The 12,010-nt window shown below is 47.7% G+C and overlaps 2 protein-coding genes across 2 annotated transcripts; one reads left to right on the top strand and one right to left on the bottom strand.

The window, feature by feature from the left end:
• Positions 1-2,000: 2,000 nt before the first annotated feature.
• LOC105808154 (histone H2B type 3-B) lies at positions 2,001-2,441 on the bottom strand. Its single transcript, XM_012641723.1, has one exon. It carries the CDS (start codon positions 2,423-2,425, stop codon positions 2,045-2,047), a length of 381 nt encoding a protein of 126 aa, XP_012497177.1. The 5' UTR covers positions 2,426-2,441; the 3' UTR covers positions 2,001-2,044.
• A 266-nt stretch (positions 2,442-2,707) lies between these two features.
• LOC105808153 (histone H2A type 3) lies at positions 2,708-3,274 on the top strand. Its single transcript, XM_012641722.1, has one exon. The coding sequence runs from the start codon at positions 2,738-2,740 to the stop codon at positions 3,128-3,130; it is 393 nt and encodes a 130-aa protein (XP_012497176.1). The 5' UTR covers positions 2,708-2,737; the 3' UTR covers positions 3,131-3,274.
• The last annotated feature ends 8,736 nt before the right edge of the window (positions 3,275-12,010 follow it).

Genomic DNA, 12,010 nt, shown 5'->3' with positions numbered 1-12,010 from the left:
TTCCTCAACATGATAAAGAGTATCTACAAAAAAGGTATAACTATCATCATAATTAAGTAATAAATTAAAAACAGCATGTTTTCAATCCAAGATTAGAAACAAAGAAAGGATTTCTATTCTTACCACTTTTTTTTTTTCCCCCGAGACAGAGTTTCACTCTGCTGTCCGGGCTGGAGTGCCGTGGCTTCAGCCTAGCTTACAGCAACCTCAAACTCCTGGGCTCAAGCTATCCTACTGCCTCTGCCTCCCAAGTAGCTGGGACTACAGGCATGTGCCACCATGCCTGGCTAATTTTTTCAATATATATATTTTTAGTTGTCCAGATAATTTCTTTCTATTTTTAGTAGAGATGGGGGTCTTGCTCTTGCTCAGGCTGGTCTCAAACTCCTGACCTTGAGCGATCCTTCTGCCTCAGCCTCCCGAGTAGCTGGGACTACAGGCATGCGCCACCATGCCTGGCTAATTTTTTCAATATATATATTTTTAGTTGTCCAGATCATTTCTAATTTTTAGTAGAGACGGGGGTCTCGCTCTTGCTGAGGCTGGTCTCGAACTCCTGACCTTGAGCGATCCACCCGCCTCGGCCTCCCAGAGTGCTAGGATTACAGGCGTGAGCCACCCCGCCCGGCTAGTTTTTTAAAAAGTCCTATGTGGGGATTTGCATCCTTGCAACCATTTGAACTCATGATAAAAATATTTTAGATGACTTTAAGAACAGTGAGGTTTTCAAAAACTCTAGAGTGTACCCACGCAGGAGATAAACGGGGAGAGGTGACAGCCATTGTGGCCGAGGATGTTGGCGTGACGACCTGTCCTCCCCTAGCCCTGCCCGCCCCAGCCCGGGCAGGCGACCGGCTCCCTTTGGAGAGATAGCTAGGAAAAAAAAAATCTTTTATTGGATTTTATTCAATTCTTATTTCTTGCCGGAAACGATGACAAAACTCTCGATAATTATGATTCTCACAACGGCTCGAAAAAGTATTAGGAATCCTTTTTATAAATAAGCCAAGCCAAGAAAAAGGCAAGCCATGTCCTTTCCAGAGCGAAACTCTTTATGCCAAAGCGCTTTCCTGCGCCAAAATGTGCAGTCTCCAAATAAATGCCACGAATTTGGAGGAAAAAACGGGGAATTTTGTGTCGCTAAAGATTCACATAAAATAACGTGGCGGCCAACTATTAATACATTTGCTCAGGAAAAGCGCGTTCTTCTATTAACCCCTTCCCCGCCCTCCAGCAGCTGGGGTCGCGTATCATTATACATCCAGCTCCCGCGCACACAGCGCTACGACGTCGCCGCCTTTCGATTTCCCTTTCAATTTCAAACCTCCTGCCATTGTAGTATCCTGCCAGGCAAACGGTTTCTGGAAACGTTCAACGCCTCAGCATAAAGATGTCTGTCTGTCAGGTCCAGGCAGGGATAAAAAGGTCTTACGAAAACGCAGAGCCAGGCACGACCGCCAAGGTAGCGTGACAACACCCCGGGCCTCATGGAGCTCGAGATCTAGCGCCAACCTCAAGACTCACACACGAGGAGACGGGGGCGGGGAGGGATAGAGAAGGTTGTCACAGGGTCCTTCTTGGGGAGGCGACCCGCGCTCCTCACGTGCACGGTACACGCCAACCTGATGGACCTGGCCTTGGATGGGGTGCAAGCGCTCAAGTCATAAAAGCACCCTTTGCCATTAAAGGACATTTGAAACTAACAGCCATTTTTGCGCCATAGTACACGTTAATAGCTGAGAGGAATCCTTGATCGCCTTCCACCACCGTTACCCAGCTTTTTTGCTTGGTCACCGCTTCCATCACGAATGTCTGTAACTGGTACTTATTCTCACTTTCCGCTCACATATACACGCGCGCGCACGACACACACAGGCGTACACACGACTCAGACCCGGCCGCACCCTGTAGCCAGGGAACCGCCAGAGCGCACAGCACATACACGAATTTACGTAACAACCCTTCACCGTGTTCGACACCCTTTCTCGATTGTGTGGGTGGCTCTGAAAAGAGCCTTTGGGTTCTGGGCGCACGGCGGCGCACCTCACTTGGAGCTGGTGTACTTGGTGACGGCCTTGGTGCCCTCGGACACGGCGTGCTTGGCCAGCTCGCCGGGCAGCAGCAAGCGCACGGCCGTCTGCACCTCGCGGGACGTGATGGTCGAGCGCTTGTTGTAGTGCGCCAGGCGGGAGGCCTCGCTGGCGATGCGCTCGAAGATGTCGTTGACGAACGAGTTCATGATGCCCATAGCCTTGGACGAGATGCCGGTGTCGGGGTGCACCTGCTTCAGCACTTTGTACACGTAGATGGAATAGCTCTCCTTGCGGCTGCGCTTGCGCTTCTTGCCGTCTTTCTTCTGCGCCTTAGTGACGGCCTTCTTGGAGCCCTTCTTCGGCGCCGGAGCCGACTTGGACGGATCTGGCATGATGGCGTGTCTCTGTGAACAGAAACGAAAACTGCCGGGAGCAACTCTATTTGTAGGTCTTGTATTCAAATGAAGGATTGGAATCTTCTCACTTCTGATTGGATAAAATGTCGTTCTACGCCATCGCTGGGCAAGGTATACGCAAATAAGGAGAAGCCGGGCTCCTTTTCTGATTGGCTACCGTTGTTAACCAATAGAACGCCGCCGTCTAGCCGACCTCCAGACCATATATAAGGGCTCGCTGCACCCGGCTGCCTCGTTATTTTCGGTACTGTCTTTCGGTTTTTCTGGGCTTTTGCGTTCGCTTCGGAGATGTCCGGCCGCGGCAAACAGGGCGGCAAGGCCCGTGCTAAGGCTAAGTCGCGCTCGTCGCGGGCGGGGCTGCAGTTTCCTGTGGGTCGCGTGCACCGACTGCTCCGCAAAGGCAACTACTCCGAGCGCGTGGGTGCCGGCGCGCCGGTGTACCTGGCCGCGGTGCTCGAGTATCTGACGGCCGAGATCCTGGAGCTGGCGGGCAACGCGGCGCGAGACAACAAGAAGACGCGAATCATACCGCGCCACCTGCAGCTGGCCATCCGCAACGACGAGGAGCTCAACAAGCTGCTGGGCCGCGTGACCATCGCGCAGGGCGGCGTCCTGCCCAATATCCAGGCCGTGCTGCTGCCCAAGAAGACCGAGAGCCACCACAAGGCCAAGGGCAAGTGAGGCCGCCGCCCCCGGCGCCCTTTTACGGACACCAAAGGCTCTTTTCAGAGCCACCCATCTTCTCGAGAAAAGAGCCACACTCATCCCGCACCCCCTTCCCGGCCTGTGGCCTAGTCATCTTGGGCGCGTCAATGAGCGCTTCAGCGCTAGGCTGGGGCGCAATCAGGAGCTGGGACCCGGGGCTGGCTGGGCCACGCATCCTCGCCAGGTAGGCAACGTGTGCCTTTTGCCGCAGGGAACGCTTGCCCATTGCCCACAGGCGGCCAGCCTTGCTTTTGAATCTCACCCCAAAACCTCTCGTGGGATTTTAATCCCGCCCACCCTAAAGGTATCCGCATGATTGCTAGTGATGAACGTTATCTTTGACTCTGGAAAGATTCGCATTTGGAGAAGTCCAGGATGGGTTTTCTGATCCCAGAGACAATGGGGTTGATTCATCTGGTATTAAAAGTATTTGCAATCTTTTACGAATTTGCCATTTGCGATTGTAATGGGTAAATCTTGGGAATTCCATTGAAAACGTAAATTAAGATTGCCAAATTTTAACATCGTGAGGTCCGAGGAAGTTATGATTTGATTTGTTTGGTTGGAATTCTAAAGGTCGTGGAAAAGGTTCAGTATTTTAAAAAGAACCGAATTATTAGATCTTAAAAGGTGTAAACGTTTTAAGAATTAATTGTGAACAGCGTAATTATTTGAAGGAACTTAGTTTATTTTGGGGTTGGTCAAACATTAATCAAAGATCCCCTTAATGTGATTGTTGCAATTGGGAGAACTAAATAATTTGTACAGTGAATTTGATAAGGAAAGGAAAACTAGGTTTCTGAGTTTAGCAAATTTAAAATGAATACTGTTAGAACCAGATTAAGTAGTATTTGTGGATTTTTAGGCCGATGACCCTGTTGATGAACTCCACATTGCAAAAAAAGGAGGGTTGGAGAATTCCAGAGACCTCCAGGCAAAATCAACTGAGAAATGGCTGTGTTAATAGCACCTACCTCATAGGGGAGAAGGGATTAGTGGAGTTAATCCGTGATAATCCCTTGAAAATGCCCGGTCCAAAATCAGAGCTCAGAAAGTGTCAAGCTTTATTCCTGTTACGGTTATCTATAGTTTTCATTGTTTTTCAAAATATGGATGAGTCCTTTAATTTTTTAATGGACGCAATTTTGCACGCAGTTATGGACTGTGTAGTGATGTTGCAATACATGGAATGTATAGTGATCAGACTAGGGTAATTAGCAGTTTTTATTATAATTATAAATACAGGCCAGTAAGATAATTCAGGAATATTATATGTATGTATCCTACTAAAATTGGGTCTACCCAAACCAGGGCTCCCTGGACACTATCTGGAGCTAACCACAAATCTGCTTGTCTTTAGAAAATATCACAGTGCTATGTAACTATTCACCCCAAAAATTGATAAGCAACTGCCCCGACAGTGTTGATCTAAACAACACAACATTCACAAAAATGTAGATAGTTGGTGCAACACCCAAGTGGGCACCATTTCAGTAAAACAAAGCTGCTAGGATTGGCCAGGGGAGTGCATAGCCTTCCACAGATCTCCCCGTTATTTTTCTAGAGACAGACTTCAAATCTAGCTTAAATTTGTCTTTATGTATTTATAGCCATGTAGGTCACTGTATCTTTTCGAACCCTTCGGTAGTATTTCAGAAGGTTTTTTCAGGGGCTGGGGACTTAGCTGTTTCAAGTATCACTATGGATTTCCAGATTTTTTTAAAAAAAATAAATGGAGTGTTAAGAGGGAAGGCAGTAGCATTTCATTCGTCACCTCTAAGGCTGAGCTGTCCCATACACAGTAACAAGCCACAGGGTTTATTTAATTTCCAGATAATTAGCAAGGCGTGGTGGCTCACACCCGTAATCCCAGCACTTTGAGAGGCTAAGGTGGAAGGATCACTTGAGGCCAGGAGTTTGAGACCAGCCTGGGCAACATGGTAAGAACCTGCCTCTAAAAAAAAAAAAAATGTGTAATTAATTTTCAGTTAATTAAAATTTAATGCAAAGATGTAGTTTCTCAGTTGCCCTAACAGCATGTAGCCAATGGATACCATATTAGCACAGACCAAATGTTTCTGTCATCACAGAAAGCTGACTTGGACAGCGCTGGTCTGGAGCCTGAGCATCTATCAGGTTACCAGGCTCAGAAAGGTAGTAAAATAGCAAGAGCTGCCTGCTTCTGTAAGAGAAAGCTCGTCACACTCTAGCAAAAGCAAGAAAAGTACCGTATGGCCCAGCAATTCCACTCCTAGGTATATGCCTAAGAGAAATGAAAAACACATACACACGAAAACTTGTACACAAATGTTCGTGGCAGCATTATTCATAATATCCACAGGGTGGAAACACCCCGATGTCCGTCAGCTGAGGAATGGAGAAGCAAACTGTGGCCTCTCCATACGATGGATATGAGTCATTGCAAAGGACTGAAGCGCTGACTCAGGCCACAAGGGATGAACCTTGAGCACGTTACACCCAGTGAAAGGAGCCGGACACAGAAGGCCCCATGGCGTACGATTCCATTTCTGTGAAACATGCAGAACAGGCGAATCCACAGGGGAAAAAGCAGAGGCGTTGCTGCCGGGGGCTGAAGGAACGCAGAGCGGTGGGGCGACCGCTTAAGGGGCGCAGGGTTTCCTGCGGGGATGAGAATGTTTTGGACGTAGACAGTCGCACAACGTTGTGGATGTCCTAAGTGCCCCTGAATTGTTCAGTCTAAAGTGGTTCGTTGTATGTCATGAATGTCACCTCATCTTTTAAAAAAATCTGAATCTAATAAATGAACGTGTACCAAATAGTAAGAAGCAGAGGGAGAAGAAGGGAAATCAAAGGAAGGCTGGTGTCGCAGGAGGGCCATGGAGAAGGTGGACCAGACACCGGGAGGACCGAGGTCCACTCCAGTGCCTCCGGGCAGGACAGTGGGGTGAGGTGAAGCCCTTGGTACGGCAGCGGCGGCACTCAGCGGCCCGTCGGGTCACTCCGGGTGGCCGTGGCAGCTCACCTCTGCTGGCTCTGCCTACAGTCTGTATTCTTTGGGGGCAGCGTGGCCTTCCCTGGCCCGAGGTGTCACCAACGCACACTCACCTTCACTGGGAGTGTCTCAGTCACTCTGCACACGTTGGCTGGCATTTTATCGAGAAAGATGAGAAAAAGAGATCCTAGGTCCCAGAGGAAGAATGCAGCTTGAGCCAGCCTCCGACACAATCACTGCGCAGGTAGGTGTTTGCAGTTTTGCAGAGTTCTCGGCCTGCCCTTCCCCTCTCCTGGGCGTGAGTCTGTGCCCCAGCCCCTGCCTGGTCATCTCCCGCACGCTCACCAACACGCTCAAGAATCTCCTGATTTTTAAAAAAATTGACCATGCTCCTCCCGGCAATGTCCGAATCCCGAGACGCTGAGTTAAAGTGTTCCGTTAGCGGAGGAGTGATGCTGATCCTACAGGGAAGCATGTTTGGATAGTTTCTCTGACTCCTGTCCAATGTGGGTTGTGCTGAACTTGTCATTGTCCTTGACTGTGTGTGGTCCTGTCCCAAAGTGGCCCTAGCTCTGGCCGCCAGAGTCGGCCTCCTGCCTGCCTGGAAGAGTCTGTTGTGCGTGTCACTCACCATGCCTCAGCCTCGGTGGAACACAGGCTGGCCCAGAAAATGCTCCAAAGCCATGTTCGTCCCAGCCTCCGCGTGTGCCCCCTGCCTCCTGGTTGCAGCTGCTTCTGCACAGGCGGCTGCGGACACCAGGTCCACGGCCCCGGATGTTGGAGGTGGCAGTGCCCCTTGTGGACCGTCACCCTTGGGCACCCAGGTGAGCTCCGTGGGCTCTGGCCTCAGCTTATCCTTGTCACTTGCTGGCCAGGCCCTCCCAGGTCTCTCCTACTGAATAACCAACCAGCCCAAGACGTCCCAGCTGGAGGGCCTGCCGGGTGAGGGCGGAGCCGGGCTTCCCGGATGGCAGGTGGCTGGCGGACAGGCTAAAACTGGCTTGTGGGCCGTCGCCACCCACTCGGGGCCAGCTGGGGGAGTCGGCTGGAGGGTCAGCCCAGGGTTGGGTGAGTCAGTGGTGGGTTAGTGCTGGAGCCAAGGAACCCTGAGGCCCTGCCTGGAAGTTGCACACTGTCCCTGATATGCCTTATGCTGGGGTCACAACACGTGACAAGGCCAGCTTGACTGGGGATGCCGAGAGAGCCTCCTCTTCCCGATGTCAGGAGCCACAAGGCGCTGGGAGCCTGCGTGGGCCGGGGGAGGAGGAAGGTTCTGGTGGCTCCACCCTGCGACTTCCTGTCTTCTCGTGATCTCATCCAAACCACAACTTCAGTGCGGCCCGAACCATCAGCGGGCATCTTCCCAGAGCTCCGCGCTCACGCACACCTGCTTGGCGTTCCCGCTGGCCAGCGGTGGCCTGACAGCACCCGTACAGGAGCCCCACGGAAGGTTTTCCATGCCCCACCCCCACCCCGGTACCTCTCCCAGTCTCCCCCAGCCCGGGAATCGCTTCTGCCATCCTCTGGTTACTCAGGTAAGTAAAACAGACAAATACAAGCAGACTGTGCAGGCTGCACAGTAGACGGGGCAATTTATAGACAACAGAGCTTGTTGCTCACGGTTCTGGAGGCTGGAAGTGCAAGATCAAGGTGCCAGCAGATTTGGTGTCTGGTGACATGGCGCCTTCTTGCTGTGTCCTCACGTGGTGGAAGAGGCCAAAGGCTCCCTGGAGCCTCTCTTACAAGGCGGCGCGCCTTCTCTTCTACAAGGGAACTAATTCCATCACGAGGGCGCAACCCTCACGACCTCATCGCCTCCCAAAAGCCCCAAGTCTTAATACCGTCACCTTGGGCATTGGGATTTTAACATACAAATTTTGGGGGGACACAGACATTCTTCATTCTTTGCCTTCCTTGCCCACAGACAGACCATCCGCAAGTCTTGTGAGTGTTAGCTTTGACCCGTCCGGATGCAGGTGTGTCTCTCCGTTTCAGCTCCTGCTGCGCTCGCCTTGAGCACCACCGGCGGTGAGCTGAAGGGTGGCCCGTCTGAAAGATGAGTCCACATCCTAATCCCTGGGACCTATTTCTATTACTAGGACCTTATTCGGATAAAGGGTCTCTGCAAGTGTAATTGAGTTGAAGCTTTGGAGATGAGGAAATCATTGTGGATTGTCCAGGTGGGCCCTGACTCCAGTGACATGTGTTCTTGTAAGAGTTGCACAGAGGGCGGGGCATGGTGGCTCACATCTGTAATCCCGGCTCTTTCGGAGGCTAAGGCAGGAGGAATGATTGAGCCCAAGAGTTTGAGACCAACCTGGGTAGCATAGCAAGACCCCATCTCTACAAAAAGTAAAATAATTAGCCAGGTGTTGTGGCACGTGGCTGTAGTCCCAGCTACTCTTGAGGCTGAGGCAGGAGGGTTGCTTGAGTCCAGGAGATCGAGGCTGCAGTGAGCTATGATCGCACCACTGCACTCCAGCCTGGGCAACAGAGCACGACCCTATCTATAAAAAAAAAAAAAAAAAAATTCACACATAGGAGGAGACACAAATAGAACAGGGGAGTGATGCAGCCACAAACCAAGGAACGCCTGAATCTGCCAGGAGCCCGAAGAGGCAAGGATCCACTAGAGCCTTTGGAAGGATCGAAGCCCTGCCAACACCTTATTTTTGAATTCTGGCCTCCAGAGCTGTTAGAGAATAAATTCTTACTGTTTGAGACCACCCAGTTCCTGGTAGTTCATCTCAGCAACCGCAGGAAACTACTTTGCCCTCATTTCTCCCCTGACTGCTTCACCAGACTCCCTGCTGATCCCCCAGTTGTTTTGTGTTTTGTTTTATTTTGCTAATCTCCCAGATTTTAGTCCTTTTCATACTTCCCACAACCCACACCACCACATAAATGATATTCTGAAATACTTAATTCCCCTGTTTGAGAATAAAATCTACCTAATGTCAATCAATGGAATCCACCATACCAACAGTGTAAAGAAGAAAAGTCATATAATTATCTCAATTGATGCAGAGAAAGCATTTGACAAAATCCAACACCCATTCATGATAAAAAAAATTTTTTTAAGCAAACAAAACCTCTCAGCAAACTATGAGTAGAGGAGAACTCTCTCAACTTGATTAAAAAAAAAAACCCTACATCTAACAACACAATTAATGGTGCAAGACTGTTTTCCTTTGGTTGAAAACAAGGAAAAGATGTCTGTCTAAACATTCATTCAGCATAGTGCTGACAGCTCCAGCCAGTGTAGTCAGGAAAAGAAAAGAAAAAGAAATAAAAGGCCTACAGATTGGAATAGAATATTTCAATATTGGAATCATATTTAAATAGAAAATTAAACTTTCCATTTTCAGATGACATGATTGTCTACATAGAAAATCCCAAGGATTCCTACAAAACAACTCCCAGAACAAGTGAGCTCAGTAAGGGCATAGGATATAAGATCGGTGAAAAAGTCTATTGCATTCCTGTATATGAGCAGTGAACTTGTAAAAACAGAAATTAAAAACACAATACCACTTAATCACTTTTAATCACTCCAAAGAAAATGAAATACACATAATCAACAAAACATGTACAGGACTTAATATACAGAAAATTACAAAACAATGATGAAAGAAGTCCAAGAAGATCTAATTAAATGGAGAACTATACCAGGTTTATGGATTGGAAGACTCAATGTAGCAAAGATGTCAACTGTCTCCAAATTGATCTGTGTAGGTTTAACACAGTTCTTATCACAATCCCAGCAAGGTGTTTTGTGGGCACAGACAAAATTTCTATGGAAAGGTACAGATCTTACAACAGCTAAAAAGAAATCTTGAAAAAGGAATACAGTGGGAAGAATCACTCTACCGGGTGTTAGGCCACAGAAATCAGTGTGGTATCAACCAAGGGACAGACACATGGGTAAATGAGACAGAAAAGAGAACCCATAAGTAGCCCCCCTCAAGTAGGCAGGGCTGATTCTTTTTTATAAAGGTACAGACGCAACCCAGTGGAAGATGGGCAGCCCTTTCAACACATGGTGCCAGAGCAACTGACATCCACAAAGGAAAAAAAATGAACCTCAGGTTAAACCTCTCACCTTATCCAAAAATTAACTCAAAATGGATCATGGACTTAAATGGACAACGTAAAACTACGGAACTTGTAGAAAAAAGGAAGAAAATCTTCCGAATCCAAAACTAGGCAAAGAGTTCTTAGATTTGACACTAAAAGCACGATCGATAAAAGGAAACATTGATAAACTGAACCTCACAAAAATTAAAAACTTTTGCTCCACAGAATCCCAGGTGAGGGCAACGAAAAGGCAGCCGGCAGACTGGGCGGAAATACTGTCAAACCGTTTATCTGACAAGGACTAGAGTCTGGGACACGTAGGGATCCAGAGCACACTCGGATCCTAGCCAGGCCGAGCCCTCTGGCTTCCCTTGTGCCCTGACGGCTCTGGCGTCACCAGGTGGGTGAATTTCCTGGAATGTGTCTGGTAGCGAGTAGGACTGTGGGTCTTGCCGGCAGAAGCGGATGGGATGGGAGGATCAAAGTACTGAATATTCAGGAGGCAGTGAGCAAACAGGAGGCACCCGGGCTCTAAACACTGATGACTGCTAAGCGTATAAGAGGCACTTAATATGCAGGACACTAAATAGTCATAATCACAAAATATATCAGAGACATCGAATACTCAGCATCACGAAACATATAACAGGCACTAAATATGCATGATCGGTAAGTGTCCAAGAAGCACTGAATGTTAAGGATCACTAAATATGTGACGGCTCTGAATAGTCATGATCATTAAGTATACAAAATACACTAAATATTACACATACATGTCATTAAGTACACAAGAGGCACTAAATGTTCAGGATCATTAAATATACTAGAGAAACTGAATATTCAGAATTGATAAATATGTGAGAGAAGGCACTAAATACTCATGATCACAAAATACACAAATATTCAGGATCACTAAATATACAAGAGGCACTAAATATTTATGATCACTAAGTATACCAGATATTTATGATCACTAAGTATACCAGAGGCATCGAATATTCACCGAATATTCACTCAGTATACCAGAGGCACTAAATATTGAGGATTAGCAAGTACACAAGAGGCACTAAATTTTCAGGAACACTAAACGTAGGAGAGGCACTAAATGTTTATGACCACTAAGTATACAAAATGCATTAATATTAAATATTCATGATCAGGAAGTATATAAAAGGCACTAAACATTCAGGATTGCTAAATACATCAGAGGCACTGAACAGTTATGATCACTAAATATAAAAGATGCAGTACATATTAAATATTAATGACCCCTAAGTGTACAAGAGGCACTAAATATGATCACCAAATATACTAAAGACACTGAATATGCATGAACACTAAGTATACAAGAGGCACCAAATATTTAGGATAACACTAAGTATACATGAGACAATAAATATGATCACCAAATATACTAAAGAAACTGAATATGCATGAACACTAAGTATACAAGAGGCACGAAATATTTAGGATAACACTAAGTATACATGAGACAATAAATATTTAGGATGACACTCAATATTCAAGAGGCAGTAAATATTCATGATCACTAAGTATACAAGAGGTGGTAAATATTCAGGCTGCTTAAGTATACAAGAGGCACTGACTAATCAAGGTACACTAAATAGGCCTGGAACCCCTGACACACTCAACATCCAGAAGGTCTTAATTCCGCCACCCACCGAGGACACCATTTGGCCCACCTGTTCCTGAGTGGCTGCACCTGTGTGCCATTGGCCCAGGTGCCCTTGGTGGCATCTGAGCACTGGTCCTCCTAACCACACTACCCATGGGAACATCTGGCG

This window comes from Propithecus coquereli, unplaced genomic scaffold (assembly GCF_000956105.1).
Source record: "Propithecus coquereli isolate 6110/MARCELLA unplaced genomic scaffold, Pcoq_1.0 Scaffold168, whole genome shotgun sequence".
Lineage (NCBI taxonomy): Eukaryota > Metazoa > Chordata > Mammalia > Primates > Indriidae > Propithecus > Propithecus coquereli.
Note: the sequence above shows the minus strand (reverse complement) of the source record. Positions and strands in the feature narration are given on the sequence as shown.